The sequence below is a fragment of the Pseudophryne corroboree genome, chromosome 3 (assembly GCF_028390025.1).
Source record: "Pseudophryne corroboree isolate aPseCor3 chromosome 3, aPseCor3.hap2, whole genome shotgun sequence".
NCBI lineage: Eukaryota > Metazoa > Chordata > Amphibia > Anura > Myobatrachidae > Pseudophryne > Pseudophryne corroboree.
The window spans coordinates 712889200-712912758 of record NC_086446.1 but is presented as its reverse complement, the minus strand read 5'-3'; the positions used below and the strand labels follow the sequence as shown (position 1 = coordinate 712912758).

Genomic DNA, 23559 nt, shown 5'->3' with positions numbered 1-23559 from the left:
ATAACCAGCAAGGCAAGTGTTCAGAATGCCGGGATCAGCACAGCAAGTTTTTCAAGGATGCAGAATAGGCTTGACCAGCAGTGCCGGTCTCCTGGGATGCTGGATAAGCTGGAACTGCAAGGCAGGTCTTCAGGCCGTTGAATAAGACTTATAGGCCCTACACACTGGCCGACATCACTGCACGATATGAATGATCTCGTTCATTAATGAACGAGATAACGTTCATATCGTGCAGTGTGGAGACACCAGCGATGAACGATGCGCGGCCCCGCGCTCTTTCATCGCTGGTGTCCCGTCGGCTGTGCATGCAGGCCAATATGGACGATCTCATCCATATTTGCCTGCAGTTCTATGGAGCCGTGTGACGGGGGGAGTGAAGTAACTTCACTTCCCCCGTCACTGCCCCGCCGTCGCCGGGTCGCCCGTCGGACGTATCCGCCGCCGGGCAGTTCGGCGGCGGATCGGCCAATGTGTAGGGCCCATTAGCCAGCAAGACAGGTCTTCAGGAAATGCTGCATAGGCTGAACCAGCAAGGCAGAAATGTAGAATGCCGGGCAGAACCAGCACAGCAGGTTTTCTGGATGCTGGATGGAACCAGCGGAGTAGACTTGCAGAAGGCTGGGCAGAACCAGCACAGCAGGTTTTTCAGTGTTATAATTATTATTAAAGTGATTTACCGCTTAGTGATTATCACATATTATGTGTTACCAAAAAAAGGGGGTGGGGTGGGTGCATTCTTTAAATACATTTACGTGAGTATAAAATATTATTATTTTATAATTCGTCGTCATATAACATGACCTTTGGTGCTATTTGTGATAATTATTTTATTTACTCTGGACATGTGTTTAGACATCTCCATTGCTATTTCGTGCCAAGTGATAAAAAAACTAATTATTAACAAAAACCCTTATTAAATTGATGTCATTATTATAATGATTACCCTTCCTCAGTTATTTTGAATAATGCAGTTCTCCTCACATACTTTCACCTTATCTGAAGGTGATGCAAATATAAGTGATCAAATTAAATAACCAAAAGTGCTCATAAACCATAATTAAATCAAAACCAAAAGTGCCACTTTCATAATTATTCATTCTGAATTCTCAGTCTTAATTTTTATATAAGATTTTGGAATAAACTTTTACCATTATAGTTGATATATTTACTATCTTAGAACTGACATCTCGGGAATTTCATGTATATCTAATTCGATTATAGCTAGTATTGTAAATCCAGCCTAGGGTGGTTATGAATTCCCAAAATTGGTGTAATACAATACAGAGAAAACAATACAATCAGGGGATTAAGTCATTACAGCAGGGGATTTAGGGGGTAATTCCATACTTGCCTATCTGACCCTCTCCATGAGCGAGAAAATGCTCTGTTCCTGGACTTTCCTGGTAATGTATGATTGCCATTACCTGTGGTGAAACACCTTTCTTATCAATTAACTAGCTCACCACAGGTGATGGCAATCTTACATTACCAGGAAAGTCCAGGAACAGAGCATTTTCTCCCTCATGGAGAGGGTCAGGTAGGCAAGTATGGCTAATTCCAAATTGATCGCAGCAGGATTTTTTTTAGCAGTTGGGCAAAACCATCTGCACTGCAGGGGGGGCAGATATAACACGTGCAGAAAGAGTTAGATTTGGGTGGGTTATATTGTTTCTGTGCAGGGTAAATACTGGCTGCTTTATTTTTATACTGCAAATTAGATTGCAGATTGAACACACCCCACCCAAATCTATCTCTCTCTGCACATGTTATATCGGCCCCTCCTGCAGTGCACATGGTTTTGCCCAACTGCTAACAAAAATCCTGCTGCGATCAACTCGGAATTACCCCCTAAATCCGACTCAGTTAATCCTATTAAAGGCCAAGATAAAGATGGTCTTAAATAAGATAAACGGTGGGAGTGACGGCTTCCTGGAGTCTGGAGAAAGGACCTAGCGGCCCGCAGCTTCTCTGTGTGCCGTCAGTCTAGGGGGCGGCCATGTTGGAGACCAAGTGCAGCACCAATGAGCGTAATTGGTGAGTGTCAGCCAATCCTGTTTCTCTGCTGCCTATAACTAGGCTGGGATTTTTGCATTCTGTGCCAGTGCTTTGTTGTAGTTACTCTGTACCCTAGATCTGTGCTCCCGCAGATTGTTCTGTGCATCTCTAGGTAATTTGGTCCCATCTTGCTCTCCGTGTTGTCAACCGGCTCTCGCTGCACAACGCTCACCAGCTCCCCAAAGCGTGGTCACGGTCAACTGCTCTCCGGGTGTCTTCGAGTTCTCCAGGATTCCAGTGGTGGTTCACCAGCCTCAGCCTGTGTCTTTCGGTCACGTTTCCGCATCATCCATCAGACGATCTTCACAGCTCTTCAGTTACGTCTTCGCATCAGCTAGCAAACCAGTCTTCACAGTTCTTCATTCACGACTACGCATCATCCTGCAACCAGTCTTCTCAGTTCTTCATTCACGTCTTCGCATCATTCAGCAACTCAACTTCACAGTTCTTCAGTCATGTCTTCGTATCATCTAAAGCATATTCTTCACAGTTCTTCAGTCTCGACTTCGTATCATCCAGTGGACATTCTTTACAGTTTTTCAGTCACATTATCATCCCATCCAGAAACCTATTCTTCGCAGTTCATCTCATACCCCTTCAACAAACCATCTCTCTCTGCAGGCACCAAGTTCTTTCTTCAGGGGTTCAGTGACTTCAATCTCTACAGTTTACCAACCCAGGACTAGTTAGTCTCTGACTTCCTACAGCCACATTCTGATCTGTAGCCATTAATAAAATATATGAAAAGGAATTATCTTCGTCCTCCTTGTTTCCTGCACTCAGGAGCATCGGCTCATTCGGTTGGTCTGAGTCCAACAGATTCAGAAAAACAGCCTGCTTTGACACTTCCAATAGGAAGGAGAGGAGCTCAGCAGTTTTCTAGTTTGATAAATGGACAGAGGCAACATTGGGGGCTCCAGTGGGGAATAGACCTGTTACCTGAAACATGAAAACTACTGTTTCTGCATGTATAATGGACCCATTCACCTTTGTGAATAGGCCTCAAAGAGAGAGGCCCACTGAATGGTTCCCTGGTATGAGCAGTCAGTCGCAGCATGCTATGAAGCCTACACTCAGGTAAAAGTCAGACTAAGAACAGGTATTTTAACTTCATTATTCATAGATTCTAATGTAAGTTTTGGGGGGTTATTTGTCCTTTAATATATTATTTAAGAAACTTAATCATTTTTTAATCATTTCACTGTTGTTTTTAGGTAGGTCAAATAGTAATTGATCACATACATCTATCGAGTGCTGTTTACAGTGGCTTATCTGCCCATACATTACCGGCAATACTTACCCGTCTACACTGTTCATTATATAGGTGTTTGGGCATCGACCATCATCGTGGGACATTCCCAGGACGTGCCCAAGTTCATGAGCTACTATGGTGGCTTGTGTGGAAGGCGTGCTGCCTGCGCTGAACTGTAGAGGAAAATACTTGGTGAGCCACTTGAAACAAGCAACAAAAATGTATGATGACAAAACACATGCAAAATCTACTTACCGTACTGATGGCGGTGGCATAACTGGGTGAACAGACCGTGCTAACAAATGCCATGCCAACGACGCCTCCGCTGAAAGCACCATGCCCTCTGAAAGTGGTTAAAGCATTATTGATTTTTAATTGCCTAGATAAAGTAACAAAACCAAAGCATGATAAATAATAAAGGGGAAAAATCTGCTCATTTTACCCTAGAACAGCTTTCACGGATTATGTCACCATCACCTACATAGTGTCTGTGCTGAAGTACTTACAGAAGATGCCCAACTAGTCCGATCCATAAAACAAACAATGGGGGTTATTCAGACTCCACCACTGTTGCAGCGCGCAGTGCAGTTTGCCGGTGGTAGACAGCGTTTGGGGGTGGTAATGGGGAGTGGTCGGGTCAATGCAGATGTGTCACAGCCGTTCAGATGGCGCTTTCTGGCTACTGGAGAGCCCTCTGCATTCTACAAGAGCAGATCAGCCTGCGCATCTACAGAGGCACTCACACTCTGCGCCATGACCTGATCTGCAACGATGGTACCAATGTATCAGCAGTTGCACGCTGATAGATGGAAATGATGAGACGGCAGTGGGCGTCTCTATACTCAGGTTATCGTCGGCCCATATTAGCATATAGTCGCAATTGCGAACGGCCAAAGATAGCAACAGCAATCGCATCAATAACCACATCTGATTGAGCACCCCTTGTATATATATGTATGTTAGCTGCCAAGAGGTGTTACATAGCACTCCCATTCACACGTGTATTTTCAATTGGCGCTCCCTCCCCTTAAAAGTTCTGCGCTTGCCCATACACAGGTAATTTCAGTCTGGAGACTGCAGAAAAGGGAAATAATTTAAGGTTAATTTATGAACAGTTATATCTATATCTATCTATCTATCTATCTATCTACATAAATTAGATACATATATAAACAGAGAATATATTAATCATTCACTTTAGTCCCTGGCCAAGTGGATAGATACACTTACACATTATCGTGACGTTAACTCACGCAATCATGGAGTCTCATACAAACTCCACACAGATAAGGGCTCAGTGGGAATCGATTCCCAAGACCTCAGTGCTATGAGACATTAATGCTAACCACTATGTCAAATGTACCAAAGATGACCATGACTGGTCAGTTCTGCCAAATGACCTAACAAAATGGGTACAGGTGTGGCTAGCTGATCACTTACATGAGCAGGTGATAGATGTCACATCTCCTTAGATTCGGCGTTGCACCCTTCCATTGTGAAAATCTCCCCAGCACATCTCCAGCTGACCCTGTGGTTACATCAAAGGGATTGCCAGTGGTCCATGTAATCAAATTAATTAGGACTATCCGGATGTTCAGGGGCTCATACATCTATAGAAACATAGAGAATATAAATCCAGGGGTCTTGAGGGGGAAAGAGATGGGTTGGAACTTGTGAGAGTAGGAGGGGGGTCCATAGGAGGAGAGCTTGTGTCACACACACACACACACACACACACACACACACACACACACACATATATCTTACGTGTGGGCACCGGGGTCAATGTCCTGCCTCTGAGTACTAGACTGTACAAGGGGCCACATGCTACGGGCCTCTCAAGTAGTGTATCTACACTATCATTGGTGCAGGACGGTACACACCGGAAACCACAGAATGACCAATTCGCCACTGTGGCTGTGTCTATGCGGCTCTCATCCTTCTGGTGATGCCATATTTCCGGTGGTATCTTTGGAAAGATGGCGGCGCACAGGACCTAGCAGATTTAGTGCCAGTTTCTTTACTCTTTCCTATGCATGCACCATCTTTTCGAATATATTACCGGAAAGATGGAAGTGCCCGGAACAGATATAATGGGGGTCATATCTTAAAAAAAAAAAAACTGTGTCAGAAACAGCCACTTAGCAAAGGAGCGATCTCATTGGTTTATGGACATCTCCGAGACGTCTAAATCCAAAAAGGGCCTTGCGGTTTGGTCTTCACAGATCCCAGGTTTACAAATTAAGGATTTGCTTAAAGCTCATCTGACGTCGGTTATGGATTAATGAGCCTACATAATTTAGGTCGACAGCCAATAGGTAGACCTCTATTGGTTGACATTGACATGGTCGACACATGAAAATGTGAAGATGCCTTGGTGTACTGCTGGAACAAATGCTTAGACAAATATGAGGATTATGTGGAAAAATAATCTGTACAAAGGCCACACTATTCATTATATGTATATGTATGAGTTGAATGCATTTACACAGTGAGAGGTCTTGTTACCTTATTTATTGAACGACTAAAAGAAGTGCATGTGTATACATGTTGTACAAAACCAAGTAACGTCTAAGTCATAAGTTCCATACAGCTCTCACCCTCACTTAGAATGTAAGGTCTTATGTAGAATGTAATCCATGTAATTTATTGAAACTATTGGGAGATGTGTATCATTTTCTTTATCTCATTGGGGATACAAACAGAGACTAGAAAGGCATTGGTGCGGCGTTTAGAAACATGGTGGCAGATGTATTAAGCCTGGAGAAGTGATAAAGCAGTGATAAGTGCAAGGTGATAACGCACCAGCCATTCAGCTCCTAACTGTCATTTATCAAACCCCAAATGATTATTAAAGGAAAATAGAATTTGTTGGCAGATCAGAACCACTTGGCCCATCTAGTCTGGCTAATTTTTATTTTGAACCTATAGGTAACCACAACCCTATTTGATCCTTAATGTCCAGTAATATACGGAACATGATGAGCCAGTGAAGGCATCCCATAAACAATCAAATTATTTTTATGGGAGCCATAGTAAACAAAGAGATGAGAAGGTTTGTTAGTTAGAGTGCATTTGGTTATTGTAATCATAATTTTTTTATTAGGCACCTGGTTCTTTTATGTAAGTAATTGTGACCTGACTAAAGAGGGTTATTCAGGTTGGTTAACAAACCCAAAAAGATAGCAATTGGGCAAAACCATGGTGGTCATTCCGAGTTGATCGCTCGCTAGCAGTTTTTAGCAGCCGTACAAACGCTATGCCGCCTCCCACTGGGAGTGTATTTTAGCTTAGCAGAAGTGCGAACGGTTGTATCGCAGAGCGCCTGCAACATTTTTTTGTGTAGTTTCAGAGTAGCTCGAAACCTACTCAGCGCTTGCGACCACTTCAGACTATTCAGTTTCGGATTTGACGTCACACACCCGCCCAGCGTTCGCCCAGCCACGCCTGCGTTTTCCCTGGCACGCCTGCGTTTTTCCAAACACTCCCTGAAAACGGTCAGTTGCCACCCAGAAATGCCCACTTCATGTCAATCACTCTGCGGCAACCAGTATGACTGAAATGCTTCGCTAGACCCTGTGCAAAACTGCATCGTTCGATGTGCCCATATGTCGCGCGTGCGCATTGCAAAGCATTAGCATGCGCAGAATTGACTTTTTTAGCCTGATAGCTGCGCTACGAACAAATGCAGCTAGCGATCAACTCGGAATGACCCCCCATGTGCACTGCAGGTGGGGCAGATGTAACATGTGCAGAGAGATAGATTTGGGTGGGTTATATTGTTTCGGTGCAGGGTAAATACTGGCTGCTTAATTTCTACACTGCAATTTAGATTTCAGCTTGAACACACCCCACCCAAATCTAACTCTCTCTGCACATGTTACATCTGCCCCCCCTGCAGTGCACATGGCTTTGCCCAATTGCTAACTTTTTTGGTTTGCTAACAAACCTGAATAAGGCCCTATGGGTACAATATAATTGACAGTACAAAATCTGAAATCATCCTAACTCAGTGGTTCTAAAACTCGGTCCTCAGGACCCCACAAAGTTCACGTTTTCCAGGTCACCTAGCAGGTGCACAGGTGTAGTCATTACTCACTGACACAGATGGAGCGGATTTCACTTGCGATTCTGTGGAAAACCTGAAAAACATGAACTGTTTGGGGTTCTGAGGATCAAGATTGAGAACCTGTGTCCTAACTGAAACAATTGGCCAGTATAGAAAATGTTATTTGTGTACTTCTAATATTTGCTTTAACATAATAAGCGGATAGTATTATCTATCTATATAACTTACCCCATCAACAATGTTCGCCAGCTGTATCGTCTCATCTTCTACTGCTGTGATGTTGGAATTATCAATCTGGTACTGCAGAAGGCATAAATACATTATTTCATCCTAATAAACAATATTACATCCTATTAAACAATACAACAGAGAGTTTGCTTTCTTACCCTAAGATTATCCACCACTATACAAAGCTCCACATAATTGGTAGTTGGAAGAACCGCTCGCTTCATCTGTACAGAGACAAACACATCCAGAGACATTTACAAACCGCATAAGTGCAAAAGCACAATACAAATGCTTCACTGAGACTCCATGCTACACATACTTTAGTGTTATTGCAGCTTGTTCTACGGGGAAGTCATACTTGCCGATATTGCTCCCCCCTCTTCCGGGAGGTGGCAGCCTGGTCGGCGAGTAGGGGGTGTGTCCAGTAGTGAGGGTGTGTGTCCGGGGCATGGCTGCATGGAAACGTCATTGTGCTCCGCCCCCGGCTGTACAGTGCCGAGGAAACGGGCACTGGAGAGCGGGAGGCGGAGCTATGAGGCATCGGGTCCCCCTCTGACCGCCCACTGGTGCTCCGTTGTGGGCTGCCAGAGGGAAATGCGGGAGTTGGCGGCGGATGCAGGACACTCTAGGAAGGTAGGCACGTATGGGGGAAGTGAATAGATTGTCAGAGGCTGCAGGAGGCCAAAGTTTGCTCTAGCTGATGAAAGGAGGTTTGGCAGCTCTTGGGACTAAATCATGTTTGTAAGTAAAGCAAAAAAGCAAGAAACTGGGCAAAACCATGCTGCACTGCAGATGAGGCAGATGTAACATGTGCAGAGAGAGTTAGATTTGGGTGTGGTGTATTCAAACTGAAATCTAAATTGCAGTGTAAAAATAAAGCCGTCTAAGACTTGTGGGCTACATGCAAAAGCAGAGATTATTTACCCTGCACAGAAAAAACATATACATGCATTTGCTCCCCTTGCTTGGCAACATGGTTTGTTCCAGACATAAAGTTACTTGCTTTTTTTTTGCTTTACTTATAAACATGAATCAGACCCCTAGTACAACTAGAGATGAGCGGGTTCGGTTTCTCTGAATCCGAACCCGCCCGAACTTCATGTTTTTTTTCACGGGTCCGAGCGACTCGGATCTTCCCGCCTTGCTCGGTTAACCCGAGCGCGCCCGAACGTCATCATGACGCTGTCGGATTCTCGCGAGGCTCGGATTCTATCGCGAGACTCGGATTCTATATAAGGAGCCGCGCGTCGCCGCCATTTTCACACGTGCATTGAGATTGATAGGGAGAGGACGTGGCTGGCGTCCTCTCCATTTAGATTATAAGAGAGAGAGATTTACTGGAGCTTAGGACTAGGAGGAGTACTGTAGAAGTGTAGAGAGTGCAGAGAGTTTACTAGTGAGTGACCACCAGACAGTGCAGTTTATTTAATATATCCGTTCTCTGCCTGAAAAAAGCGATACACACAGTGACTCAGTCACATACCATATCTGTGTGCACTGCTCAGGCTCAGCCCAGTGTGCTGCATCATCTATATATATTATATATCTGTCTGACTGCTCAGCTCACACAGCTTATAATTGTGGGGGAGACTGGGGAGCACTGCAGTGCCAGTTATAGGTTATAGCAGGAGCCAGGAGTACATAATATTATATAGTGAGTGACCACCAGACAGTGCAGTTTATTTAATATATCCGTTCTCTGCCTGAAAAAAGCGATACACACAGTGACTCAGTCACATACCATATCTGTGTGCACTGCTCAGGCTCAGCCCAGTGTGCTGCATCATCTATATATATTATATATCTGTCTGACTGCTCAGCTCACACAGCTTATAATTGTGGGGGAGACTGGGGAGCACTGCAGTGCCAGTTATAGGTTATAGCAGGAGCCAGGAGTACATAATATTATATAGTGAGTGACCACCAGACAGTGCAGTTTATTTAATATATCCGTTCTCTGCCTGAAAAAAGCGATACACACAGTGACTCAGTCACATACCATATCTGTGTGCACTGCTCAGGCTCAGCCCAGTGTGCTGCATCATCTATATATATTATATATCTGTCTGACTGCTCAGCTCACACAGCTTATAATTGTGGGGGAGACTGGGGAGCACTGCAGTGCCAGTTATAGGTTATAGCAGGAGCCAGGAGTACATAATATTATATTAAAATTAAACAGTGCACACTTTTGCTGCAGGAGTGCCACTGCCAGTGTGACTGACCAGTGACCTGACCACACTGACCACCAGTATAGTTAGTAGTATACTTATATTGTGATTGCCTGAAAAAGTTAAACACTCGTCGTGTGACTTCACTTGTGTGTTGTTTTTTTTTTTATTCTATAAAAATAAAACTCATTCTGCTGACAGACAGTGTCCAGCAGGTCCGTCATTATATAATATATAATATATACCTGTCCGGCTGCAGTAGTGATATATATATATTTTTTATATCATTTATCATCCAGTCGCAGCAGACACAGTACGGTAGTTCACGGCTGTGGCTACCTCTGTGTCTGCACTCGGCAGGCAGTCCGTCCATAATTGTATACCACCTAACCGTGGGTTTTTTTTCTTCTTTATACATACATACTACTACGACATCTCTTTATCAACCAGTCTATATTAGCAGCAGACACAGTACAGTACGGTAGTTCACGGCTGTGGCTACCTCTGTGTCTGCACTCGGCAGGCAGTCCGTCCATAATTGTATACCACCTAACCGTGGTTTTTTTTTCTTTCTTCTTTATACATACATAGTTACATAGACATCTCTTTATCAACCAGTCTATATTAGCAGCAGACACAGTACAGTACGGTAGTTCACGGCTGTGGCTACCTCTGTGTCTGCACTCGGCAGGCAGTCCGTCCATAATTGTATACCACCTAACCGTGGTTTTTTTTTCTTTCTTCTTTATACATACATAGTTACATAGACATCTCTTTATCAACCAGTCTATATTAGCAGCAGACACAGTACAGTACGGTAGTTCACGGCTGTGGCTACCTCTGTGTCTGCACTCGGCAGGCAGTCCGTCCATAATTGTATACCACCTAACCGTGGTTTTTTTTTCTTTCTTCTTTATACATACATAGTTACTACGACATCTCTTTATCAACCAGTCTATATTAGCAGCAGACACAGTACAGTACGGTAGTTCACGGCTGTGGCTACCTCTGTGTCTGCACTCGGCAGGCAGTCCGTCCATAATTGTATACCACCTAACCGTGGTTTTTTTTTCTTTCTTCTTTATACATACATAGTTACATAGACATCTCTTTATCAACCAGTCTATATTAGCAGCAGACACAGTACAGTACGGTAGTTCACGGCTGTGGCTACCTCTGTGTCTGCACTCGGCAGGCAGTCCGTCCATAATTGTATACCACCTAACCGTGGTTTTTTTTTCTTTCTTCTTTATACATACATAGTTACATAGACATCTCTTTATCAACCAGTCTATATTAGCAGCAGACACAGTACAGTACGGTAGTTCACGGCTGTGGCTACCTCTGTGTCTGCACTCGGCAGGCAGTCCGTCCATAATTGTATACCACCTAACCGTGGTTTTTTTTTCTTTCTTCTTTATACATACATAGTTACTACGACATCTCTTTATCAACCAGTCTATATTAGCAGCAGACACAGTACAGTACGGTAGTTCACGGCTGTGGCTACCTCTGTGTCTGCACTCGGCAGGCAGTCCGTCCATAATTGTATACCACCTAACCGTGGTTTTTTTTTCTTTCTTCTTTATACATACATAGTTACATAGACATCTCTTTATCAACCAGTCTATATTAGCAGCAGACACAGTACAGTACGGTAGTTCACGGCTGTGGCTACCTCTGTGTCTGCACTCGGCAGGCAGTCCGTCCATAATTGTATACCACCTAACCGTGGTTTTTTTTTCTTTCTTCTTTATACATACATAGTTACTACGACATCTCTTTATCAACCAGTCTATATTAGCAGCAGACACAGTACAGTACGGTAGTTCACGGCTGTGGCTACCTCTGTGTCTGCACTCGGCAGGCAGTCCGTCCATAATTGTATACCACCTAACCGTGGTTTTTTTTTCTTTCTTCTTTATACATACATACTACTACGACATCTCTTTATCAACCAGTCTATATTATTAGCAGCAGACACAGTACAGTACGGTTGTTCACGGCTGTGGCTACCTCTGTGTCTGCACTCGGCAGGCAGTCCGTCCATAATTGTATACCACCTAACCGTGGTTTTTTTTTCTTTCTTCTTTATACATACATAGTTACATAGACATCTCTTTATCAACCAGTCTATATTAGCAGCAGACACAGTACAGTACGGTAGTTCACGGCTGTGGCTACCTCTGTGTCTGCACTCGGCAGGCAGTCCATAATTGTATACTAGTATCCATCTCCATTGTTTACCTGAGGTGCCTTTTAGTTGTGCCTATTAAAATATGGAGAACAAAAATGTTGAGGTTCCAAAATTAGGGAAAGATCAAGATCCACTTCCACCTCGTGCTGAAGCTGCTGCCACTAGTCATGGCCGAGACGATGAAATGCCAGCAACGTCGTCTGCCAAGGCCGATGCCCAATGTCATAGTACAGAGCATGTCAAATCCAAAACACCAAATATCAGTAAAAAAAGGACTCCAAAACCTAAAATAAAATTGTCGGAGGAGAAGCGTAAACTTGCCAATATGCCATTTACCACACGGAGTGGCAAGGAACGGCTGAGGCCCTGGCCTATGTTCATGGCTAGTGGTTCAGCTTCACATGAGGATGGAAGCACTCAGCCTCTCGCTAGAAAACTGAAAAGACTCAAGCTGGCAAAAGCACCGCAAAGAACTGTGCGTTCTTCGAAATCCCAAATCCACAAGGAGAGTCCAATTGTGTCGGTTGCGATGCCTGACCTTCCCAACACTGGACGTGAAGAGCATGCGCCTTCCACCATTTGCACGCCCCCTGCAAGTGCTGGAAGGAGCACCCGCAGTCCAGTTCCTGATAGTCAGATTGAAGATGAAGATGTTGAAGTACACCAGGATGAGGAGGATATGGGTGTTGCTGGCGCTGGGGAGGAAATTGACCAGGAGGATTCTGATGGTGAGGTGGTTTGTTTAAGTCAGGCACCCGGGGAGACACCTGTTGTCCGTGGGAGGAATATGGCCGTTGACATGCCTGGTGAAAATACCAAAAAAATCAGCTCTTCAGTCTGGAGGTATTTCAACAGAAAAGCGGACAACAGGTGTCAAGCCGTGTGTTGCCTTTGTCAAGCTGTAATAAGTAGGGGTAAGGACGTTAACCACCTCGGAACATCCTCCCTTATACGTCACCTGCAGCGCATTCATAATAAGTCAGTGACAAGTTCAAAAACTTTGGGCGACAGCGGAAGCAGTCCACTGACCAGTAAATCCCTTCCTCTTGTAACCAAGCTCACGCAAACCACCCCACCAACTCCCTCAGTGTCAATTTCCTCCTTCCCCAGGAATGCCAATAGTCCTGCAGGCCATGTCACTGGCAATTCTGACGAGTCCTCTCCTGCCTGGGATTCCTCCAATGCATCCTTGCGTGTAACGCCTACTGCTGCTGGCGCTGCTGTTGTTGCTGCTGGGAGTCGATGGTCATCCCAGAGGGGAAGTCGTAAGCCCACTTGTACTACTTCCAGTAAGCAATTGACTGTCCAACAGTCCTTTGCGAGGAAGATGAAATATCACAGCAGTCATCCTGCTGCAAAGCGGATAACTGAGGCCTTGACAACTATGTTGGTGTTAGACGTGCGTCCGGTATCCGCCGTTAGTTCACAGGGAACTAGACAATTTATTGAGGCAGTGTGCCCCCGTTACCAAATACCATCTAGGTTCCACTTCTGTAGGCAGGCGATACCGAGAATGTACACGGACGTCAGAAAAAGACTCACCAGTGTCCTAAAAAATGCAGTTGTACCCAATGTCCACTTAACCACGGACATGTGGACAAGTGGAGCAGGGCAGGGTCAGGACTATATGACTGTGACAGCCCACTGGGTAGATGTATGGACTCCCGCCGCAAGAACAGCAGCGGCGGCACCAGTAGCAGCATCTCGCAAACGCCAACTCTTTCCTAGGCAGGCTACGCTTTGTATCACCGCTTTCCAGAATACGCACACAGCTGAAAACCTCTTACGGCAACTGAGGAAGATCATCGCGGAATGGCTTACCCCAATTGGACTCTCCTGTGGATTTGTGGCACCGGACAACGCCAGCAATATTGTGTGTGCATTAAATATGGGCAAATTCCAGCACGTCCCATGTTTTGCACATACCTTGAATTTGGTGGTGCAGAATTTTTAAAAAAACGACAGGGGCGTGCAAGAGATGCTGTCGGTGGCCAGAAGAATTGCGGGACACTTTCGGCGTACAGGCACCACGTACAGAAGACTGGAGCACCACCAAAAACTACTGAACCTGCCCTGCCATCATCTGAAGCAAGAAGTGGTAACGAGGTGGAATTCAACCCTCTATATGCTTCAGAGGTTGGAGGAGCAGCAAAAGGCCATTCAAGCCTATACAATTGAGCACGATATAGTAGGTGGAATGCACCTGTCTCAAGCGCAGTGGAGAATGATTTCAACGTTGTGCAAGGTTCTGATGCCCTTTGAACTTGCCACACGTGAAGTCAGTTCAGACACTGCCAGCCTGAGTCAGGTCATTCCCCTCATCAGGCTTTTGCAGAAGAAGCTGGAGACATTGAAGGAGGAGCTAACACGGAGCGATTCCGCTAGGCATGTGGGACTTGTGGATGGAGCCCTTAATTCGCTTAACAAGGATTCACGGGTGGTCAATCTGTTGAAATCAGAGCACTACATTTTGGCCACCGTGCTCGATCCTAGATTTAAAGCCTACCTTGGATCTCTCTTTCCGGCAGACACAAGTCTGCTGGGGTTGAAAGACCTGCTGGTGACAAAATTGTCAAGTCAAGCGGAACGCGACCTGTCAACATCTCCTCCTTCACATTCTCCCGCAACTGGGGGTGCGAGGAAAAGGCTCAGAATTCCGAGCCCACCCGCTGGCGGTGATGCAGGGCAGTCTGGAGCGACTGCTGATGCTGACATCTGGTCCGGACTGAAGGACCTGACAACGATTACGGACATGTCGTCTACTGTCACTGCATATGATTCTCTCAACATTGATAGAATGGTGGAGGATTATATGAGTGACCGCATCCAAGTAGGCACGTCACACAGTCCGTACTTATACTGGCAGGAAAAAGAGGCAATTTGGAGGCCCTTGCACAAACTGGCTTTATTCTACCTAAGTTGCCCTCCCACAAGTGTGTACTCCGAAAGAGTGTTTAGTGCCGCCGCTCACCTTGTCAGCAATCGGCGTACGAGGTTACATCCAGAAAATGTGGAGAAGATGATGTTCATTAAAATGAATTATAATCAATTCCTCCGCGGAGACATTGACCAGCAGCAATTGCCTCCACAAAGTACACAGGGAGCTGAGATGGTGGATTCCAGTGGGGACGAATTGATAATCTGTGAGGAGGGGGATGTACACGGTGATATATCGGAGGGTGATGATGAGGTGGACATCTTGCCTCTGTAGAGCCAGTTTGTGCAAGGAGAGATTAATTGCTTCTTTTTTGGGGGGGGTCCAAACCAACCCGTCATATCAGTCACAGTCGTGTGGCAGACCCTGTCACTGAAATGATGGGTTGGTTAAAGTGTGCATGTCCTGTTTTGTTTATACAACATAAGGGTGGGTGGGAGGGCCCAAGGACAATTCCATCTTGCACCTCTTTTTTCTTTTCTTTTTCTTTGCATCATGTGCTGATTGGGGAGGGTTTTTTGGAAGGGACATCCTGCGTGACACTGCAGTGCCACTCCTAAATGGGCCCGGTGTTTGTGTCGGCCACTAGGGTCGCTAATCTTACTCACACAGTCAGCTACCTCATTGCGCCTCTTTTTTTCTTTGCGTCATGTGCTGTTTGGGGAGGGTTTTTTGGAAGGGACATCCTGCGTGACACTGCAGTGCCACTCCTAGATGGGCCCGGTGTTTGTGTCGGCCACTAGGGTCGCTAATCTTACTCACACAGCTACCTCATTGCGCCTCTTTTTTTCTTTGCGTCATGTGCTGTTTGGGGAGGGTTTTTTGGAAGGGCCATCCTGCGTGACACTGCAGTGCCACTCCTAGATGGGCCCGGTGTTTGTGTCGGCCACTAGGGTCGCTAATCTTACTCACACAGCTACCTCATTGCGCCTCTTTTTTTCTTTGCGTCATGTGCTGTTTGGGGAGGGTTTTTTGGAAGGGACATCCTGCGTGACACTGCAGTGCCACTCCTAGATGGGCCCGGTGTTTGTGTCGGCCACTAGGGTCGCTTATCTTACTCACACAGCGACCTCGGTGCAAATTTTAGGACTAAAAATAATATTGTGAGGTGTGAGGTATTCAGAATAGACTGAAAATGAGTGGAAATTATGGTTATTGAGGTTAATAATACTATGGGATCAAAATGACCCCCAAATTCTATGATTTAAGCTGTTTTTTAGGGTTTTTTGAAAAAAACACCCGAATCCAAAACACACCCGAATCCGACAAAAAAAATTCGGTGAGGTTTTGCCAAAACGCGTTCGAACCCAAACCACGGCCGCGGAACCGAACCCAAAACCAAAACACAAAACCCGAAAAATTTCAGGCGCTCATCTCTAAGTACAACTAGATGTGAGCAACAGGATTATTTAATACAATTCTATCTATCTATCTATCTATCTATCTATCTATCTATCTATCTATCTAGAACCGCCCTGTCCATAGTTCCTTTCAAATGAGACCCTAAGATATAAAAAATAAGAAATTGATTGGTTCAATGAATTAAGATACTCCTGCAGGGGTCACCAGACTTTCTTTCCAGCATCTTCTGATTACTGTTGGCATTCCTGTAGCCAATAGGGGATCAGTTTGAAATACCTACAATCAAAATCCCGACGGTCAAAATCCCGACAACAATTGACCGACGGTCAAAATCCCGACAAGGTCAAATACTGAAAAGGTCACAATACCAAAATTTAAAATACCGACAAGGTAAAAATACCGACATTTAAAATGTCGACAGGTCAAGAAGTCGACACAAGTTTTTCATTAATTTTTTATGTGTATGTCGACATAGGTTGACATGGACACTGTATAAGTGTACCGCGTCCCCTCGCATGGCCCGCGCTTCGGGCACTATTACATTCCCCCTCCAGGTCCACTGGGATGGTAAAGTATGAACAAGTCGGTTTCAAGGAAAAATCAGAAAAACTCATGTCGACTTTTTGACCTGTCAACATTTTAAATGTCGGTATTTTGACCTTGTCGGGTTTTTAAATGTCGATATTTTGACCTCGTCGGGATTTTGACCGTCGGTCAATGGTTGTCGGGATTTTGACCTTCGGGATTTTGATTGTAGGTAAATTGACTGCATCCCAGCCAATAGGGCTCCCTGCTGCACATTTGGAGGTCCTGGCCCCTGTATTGAAACTTACTGTAAACACATTCATGATCTTATCCCGTCTGCTACTGGTCTTCGTATTCCAGTCTCCCCTTTATACTCCCCTCTGCTTTCTCATCCCATCCCACAGGTCCCTAAGCCTACACCAAAAGAAAATCCTAAATTCTGCTAAATGTCAAATTGCATCAAATTGGAAAATCGCTGACCCTCCCTCATTCTTATCCACCATTAACACTGTTTGTTTACCATATGGAATGTATGATTGATACTCTCCACACTTTGTGACTTTGTCAATACCTGGGTGTATAGTTACTAAAAGTCGATTTTGATTGTTTTTTTTTTTTTTTAAATCAATCAAAATTGATGTTGTGCTTCCAGGGTTAGAACAAACATTTATTAAAATTTAAAAATGTTTACAAAAATCAACTTTGTGTGTTACAGCCCCTGAAACCCAACATCGACTGAAATCAATTTCGATCAACTTTCATCGATTTAAAATTGATCAAAATTGACCTTTGGTACGTATACCCCCATGTCTTCATGGACCATTTTGTAGCCGAGCCACCTTTACAAACAGTTTAAAACTTGATTCAATTTAAAATTGTGTATCTTGGTGCAGCGACTTCCCATACCCTTCCTTTTCTTCTCTTCTGTCTTTTTCCTCTCCCCTCCTCTAGCTTTCTTTAGCAGGGCACACTTTCAAATGTTTTTTCCCTTGCATTGTCCTATCACATATCTAATGCACTGCCCTAATTTCTCCCTGATGTAAACATATTGGGGGTAATTCCAAGTTGATCGCAGCAGGATTTTTTTTAGCAGTTGGGCAAAACCATGTGTACTGCAGGGGAGGCAGATATAACATGTGCAGAAAGAGCTAGATTTGGGTGGGTTATTTTGTTTCTGTGCAGGGTAAATACTGGCTGCTTTATTTTTACACTGCAAAATTTAGATTGCAGATTGAACACACCACACCCAAATCTAACTATCTCTGCACATGTTATATCTGCCTCCCCTGCACTGCACATGGTTTTGCCCAACTGCTAAAAAAATTCCTGCTGCGATCAACTTGGAATTACCCCCATCGTCTCAGTTATTTAGATGTGCAATTTTTTTATCATTTATTTATTTCTGTTTATTGTGGATTTCTACCTTCAGTTTACTTAACTCAGGGCCGATTCTGGCTGTGGTTGCGCCCCGGGCAAAACTATAGGGGCGTGACTTCACATGGGGGCATGGTCAGTAACGCCCCCATTTGTGCCCCCTGTAGCGCCGCTGGAATAAAAAAAAATAAAAAAAAAAAGTATACTTACTATCCCCGTTCCTGATCCAGACCGCTGCAGGCAGCTGCCGGTGCCGCTCCTCTCCTCGATCAGCATAGACACTAGAGGCAGGGCCGGAGCTTCCACTAGGCAGCTTTAGGCAGCTGCCTAGGGGCACCAGGACCTGAGGGGGCGGCCTGCTACAGCCTGCTACAGCTGTCTGAAAAAGGTAGCGTGGTCCTACTTCTCACAGCTGCCGCAATCCCCCCGTCACTCGTATGACCCCTAGCGTCTGTGCCACAATGCTGTGCGGTGTGCGATGATGTCATCACGCACCGCACAGCAAAGGTCCCCTCCACGAAGGGAAACTAGACGCGTAGCGTCTGGTTCCCTTCAGAGTGGGGGACCAGCGGGGGGCACAGCGGTGGGGGTGACAGCGGGGGGCACAGTAGCGGATCTTGCCACGGTGTGGCGCCCTCCGGATGGCGCCGGCGCCCTCCGGAAGGCGGCGCCCCGGGCAAAAGTCCTGCTTGCCCGTGGCAAGATCCGCTACTGATTAACTGCATTGTGAAACTATTGTATTTCATTTACCATCTACTACGCTGTTTAAACTCTTTAAAACAAACAAACAAAAATAAATTTCTGCAGAGACCCAAGTTCTGATAGAAGCGAATGGGCCTGATTGGAGTTTAGCGCAGGGGATGCACGCAGATTCCTGATTATCGGGAATCTGTAGCTGCGCAAGGTGCGTTGCACCGTCGTCCGTCGTCCCCCTCTTCTGGTGTCTGATTGACAGGAAGCAGCGTTGAGGGGGTGGGTAGCGGGCGGAGGGAAGGTGCAGTGGGTGCAGAGGCCTGTTTTCCTTGTCTGTCCATGTTTCTATGTGAGTTTTTTCCTCCCACTGGGTGGTACATGGGCCCTTACAAATGTTGCTATGGGACCCATAATTGACTAGTTACACTCCTGATCTGAATTATTCCTCTCCAAAATAAACACTATATATACAAGAAGTACATATTTACCCTGTGGAGATGATAATGGGAAGGAAATGTTGTGTGTGGGGTCTCCATGAAGTCCCCCACACCACACGTGGATGGTTCACTGTCCTTTTCTAGGTGGTATAGCCGATGCTCTCCATGTAATGACTTCTCCACTGGCTCAATCCCATAATGCACCTCAGTTAGGTGCATGACTCCCCTGTAAATAAGGAATACATTACACACAGTGTTATCACTGGAAAATATATTGTGCTCTAAAATGGTCATCTACTTCATTTACTACAATGTACAGTACTGTGGGGCTGACCGTTTACCGACTGTAATATCAGTGTTTCTCTGCAGTTCAATAGCAGTTGGTTAGGATAGCCTCCCAGATGTCTGTCATTAGCAGATGAAGAACCACTTTATCTCTCTCCAATGGGGAGATGTAGCAAATGTTGAAGAGAGATAAAGTACCAACCAATCCGCTCCTAACAGTTTTCAAACAGAACCTGAAAATGGCAATTATGTGCTGATTGATGAGTACTTTATCTCTCTCCAAGGCTTAGGGATATGCTGCACTATATGAGAAACTGATTAATCATCATCATAATAATAATAACTAGCCCCCTTTCACCCTCTTAGGGGTTGAATTTTGAAAAATCCCTGCTTAGTGGGTGGCTGCAAATAATTGTCACAGTTTCCAGGTCACCCAGCAGGTGCACAGGGAGAGTTCATAGAAACATAGAATTTGACGGCAGATAAGAACCACTTGGCCCATCTAGCCTGCCCCTTTTTTTTTACATTCTTTTTTTCTCTAACCTTGTTTGATCCTTATTTCTTTGTAAGGATATCCTTATGTCTATCCCATGCATGTTTAAATTGCTCCACTGTCTTAGCCTCTACCACCTCTGATGGGAGGCTATTCCACTTGTCCACTACCCTTTCTGTGAAGTAATTTTTCCTCAAATTTCCTCTGAAACCCCCCTCCAGTCTCAGTGCATGTCCTTGTGTCCTATTGCTTCTCTTGATTTGGAGAATGTTTCCCTCCTGAACTTTGTTAAAACTCTTGATATATTTGAAAGTTTCTATCATGTCTCCCCTTTCACTTTTACCAACTGTCACATTTTCACCAACTGTCACATTTTCTAGAGCACAATAGTAATGCATTGTAAATGGCAGGCAGACATTAATACTTTTTTGCAAATCCATGGACCAAGACCGTTAATTTGGTATATGATGTTCCCTGCTCCAACAATGGCTTCTTAGAAATTTGTCACTCATAAAAGTAGTCATTCTGCTAATATATAGATAATAATAATAATAATAATAATAAGGCTTGATACATTTCCCCCATAGCCACACATAAGAAAATAATAATAATAATAATAATAATAATAATAATAATATTTTACTTACCGGTAAATCTATTTCTCGTAGTCCGTAGTGGATGCTGGGGACTCCGTAAGGACCATGGGGAATAGACGGGCTCCGCAGGAGACAGGGCGCTTTAAGAAAGAATTTGGATTCTGGTGTGTTCTGGCTCCTCCCTCTATGTCCCTCCTCCAGACCTCAGTTAGAGAAACTGTGCCAGGAGAGCTGACAGTACAAGGAAAGGATTTTGGAATCCAGGGCAAGACTCATACCAGTCACACCAATCATACCGTATCACTCGTGATAAATTTACCCAGTTAATAGTATGAACAACAACGGAGCATCAGATCAACCCTGATGCAACCAAACATAACCCTTATTTAAGCAATAACTATATACAAGCATTGCAGAAGAAGTCCGCACTTGGGACGGGGGCCCGGCATCCACTACGGTCTACGAGAAATAGATTTACCGGTAAGTAAAATCGTATTTTCTCTAACGTCCTAGTAGATGCTGGAGCCTCCGTAAGGACCATGGGGATTATACCAAAGCTCCCAAACGGGCGGGAGAGTGTGGATGACTCAGGGTATCAAACTTGTAAAACTTTGCAAAAGTGTTCGAACCTGACCAAGTAGCTGCTCGGCAAAGCTGTAATGCCGAGACCCCTCGGGCAGCCGCCCAAGCAGAGCCCACCTTCCTTGTGGAGTGGGCTTTTACTGATTTTGGAAGCGGCAATCCAGCCGCAAAATGAGCCTGCTGAATCATGTTACAGATCCAGTGAGCAATAGTTTGCTTTGAAGCGGGAGCACACAGCTTGTTGGGTGCATACAGGATAAACAGCGACTCAGTTTTCCTGACTCTAGCCGTTCTGGCTACATAAACCTTCAAAGCCCTGACCACATCTAGTAACTCGGAATCCTCCAAGTCACGAGTAGCCACAGGCACCACAATAGGTTGGGTCATATGAAAAGATGACACCACTTTTGGCAGAAATTGTGGACGGGTCCGCAACTCTGCCCTGTCCATATGGAAAAACCAGATAGGGGCTTTTATGTGACAAAGCCGCTAATTCTGACACACGCCTAGCTGAAGCCAAGGCTAATAGCATGACCACCTTCCACGTGAGAAATTTTAACTCCACAATTTTGAGTGGCTCAAACCAGTGTGACTTCAGGAAACTCAACACCACGTTAAGATCCCAAGGTGCCACTGGAGGCACAAAAGGGGGCTGAACATGCAGCACTGCCTTTACAACGTCTGAACTTCAGGAAGAGAAGCCAGTTCTTTTTGACGGAAAATGGATAGGGCCGAAATCTGGACCTTAATGGAACCCAATTTCAGGCCCAAAGTCACTCCCGACTGTAGGAAGTGAAGGAAAACGGCCCAGCTGGAATTCCTCCATAGGGGCATTCCTGGCCTCACACCAAGCAACATATTTTCGCCATATACGGTGATAATGTTGAGCCGTAACATCCTTCCTAGCCTCTATCAGCGTAGGAATGACCTCATCCGGAATGCCTTTTTCTGCTAGGATCCGGCGTTCAACCGCCATGCCGTCAAACGCAGCCGCGGTAAGTCTAGGAACAGACAGGGCCCCTGTTGCAAAAGTCCTGTCTTAGAGGCAGAGGCCACGGGTCCTCTGTGAGCATTTCTTGCAGATCTGGATACCAAGTCCTTCTTGGCCAATCCGGAACAAAGAGTATTGTTCTCACTCCTCTTTTCCTTATGATTCTCAGCACCTTGGGTATGAGAGGAAGAGGAGGAAATACATAGACCGACGGGAACACCCACGGTGTCACCAGTGCGTCCACAGCTATCGCCTGAGGGTCTCTTGACCTGGCGCAATATCTCTGCAGCTTTTTGTTGAGGCGGGATGCCATCATGTCCACCTGTGGCAGTTCCCACCGACTTGCAATCTGCATGAAGACTTCTTGATGAAGTCCCCACTCTCCCGGGTGGAGGTCGTGCCTACTGAGGAAGTCTGCTTCCCAGTTGTCCACTCCCGGAATGAACACTGCTGACAGTGCGCTTACGTGATTCTCCGCCCAGCGAAGAATTCTGGTGGCTTTTACCATCGCCACCCTGCTCCTTGTGCCGCCTTGGCGGTTTACATGAGCCACTGCGGTGATATTGTCTGACTGAATCAGAACCAGTTGGTCGCGAAGCAGGGTCTCTGCTTGACTTAGGGCGTTGTATATGGCCCTTAGTTCCAGGATATTGATGTGAAGGCAAGTCTCCTGCTTTGACCACAGCCCTTGGAAATTTCTTCCCTGTGTGACTGCCCCCCACCCTCGGAGGCTTGCATCCGTGGTCACCAGGACCCAGTCCTGAATGCCGAATCTGCGACCTTCGAGAAGGTGAGCACTCTGCAGCCACCACAAGAGAGACACCCTGGCCCTGGGGGATAGGGTGATTAATCTGAAGATGTGATCCGGACCACTTGTCCAGTAAGTCCCATTGGAAGGTCCTCGCATGGAACCTGCCGAAGGGAATGGCCTTGTATGATGCCACCCTCCTTCCCAGGACTCGAGTGCAGTGATGCACTGACACCTGTTTTGGTTTTAATAGATTCCTGACCAGTGTCACGAGCTCCTGAGCTCTCTCTATCGGGAGATAAACCCTTTTCTGGTCTGTGTCTAGGATCATGCCTAGGAGAGGCAGATGAGCTGTAGGAACCAACTGCGACTTTGGAATATATAGAATCCAGCCGTGTTGCCGTTACACTTCCAGAGAAAGTGATACGCTGTTCAGCAACTGCTCTCTTGATCTCGCTTTTATGAGAAGATCGTCCAAGTACGTGATAATAGTGACACCTTGCTTCCGCAGGAGCACCATCATTACCGCCATTACCTTGGCGAATATTCTCAAGGCCGTGGAGAGA

At 45.4% G+C, this 23559-nt stretch overlaps 1 protein-coding gene across 1 annotated transcript in view; it reads right to left on the bottom strand.

Moving 5' to 3' along the window:
• The window catches only part of LOC135056676 (disintegrin and metalloproteinase domain-containing protein 9-like), a 189823-nt gene that overhangs the window by 96590 nt on the left and 69674 nt on the right, over positions 1-23559 (bottom strand). The window contains exons 6-11 of the mRNA XM_063962128.1: positions 19350-19524; positions 7763-7828; positions 7605-7676; positions 4748-4917; positions 3563-3650; positions 3356-3480 (exon numbers count right to left, since the gene is read on the bottom strand). Coding sequence (XP_063818198.1) covers positions 3356-3480; positions 3563-3650; positions 4748-4917; positions 7605-7676; positions 7763-7828; positions 19350-19524 — 696 coding nt within the window. The remainder of the gene's footprint in view (positions 1-3355; positions 3481-3562; positions 3651-4747; positions 4918-7604; positions 7677-7762; positions 7829-19349; positions 19525-23559) is intronic.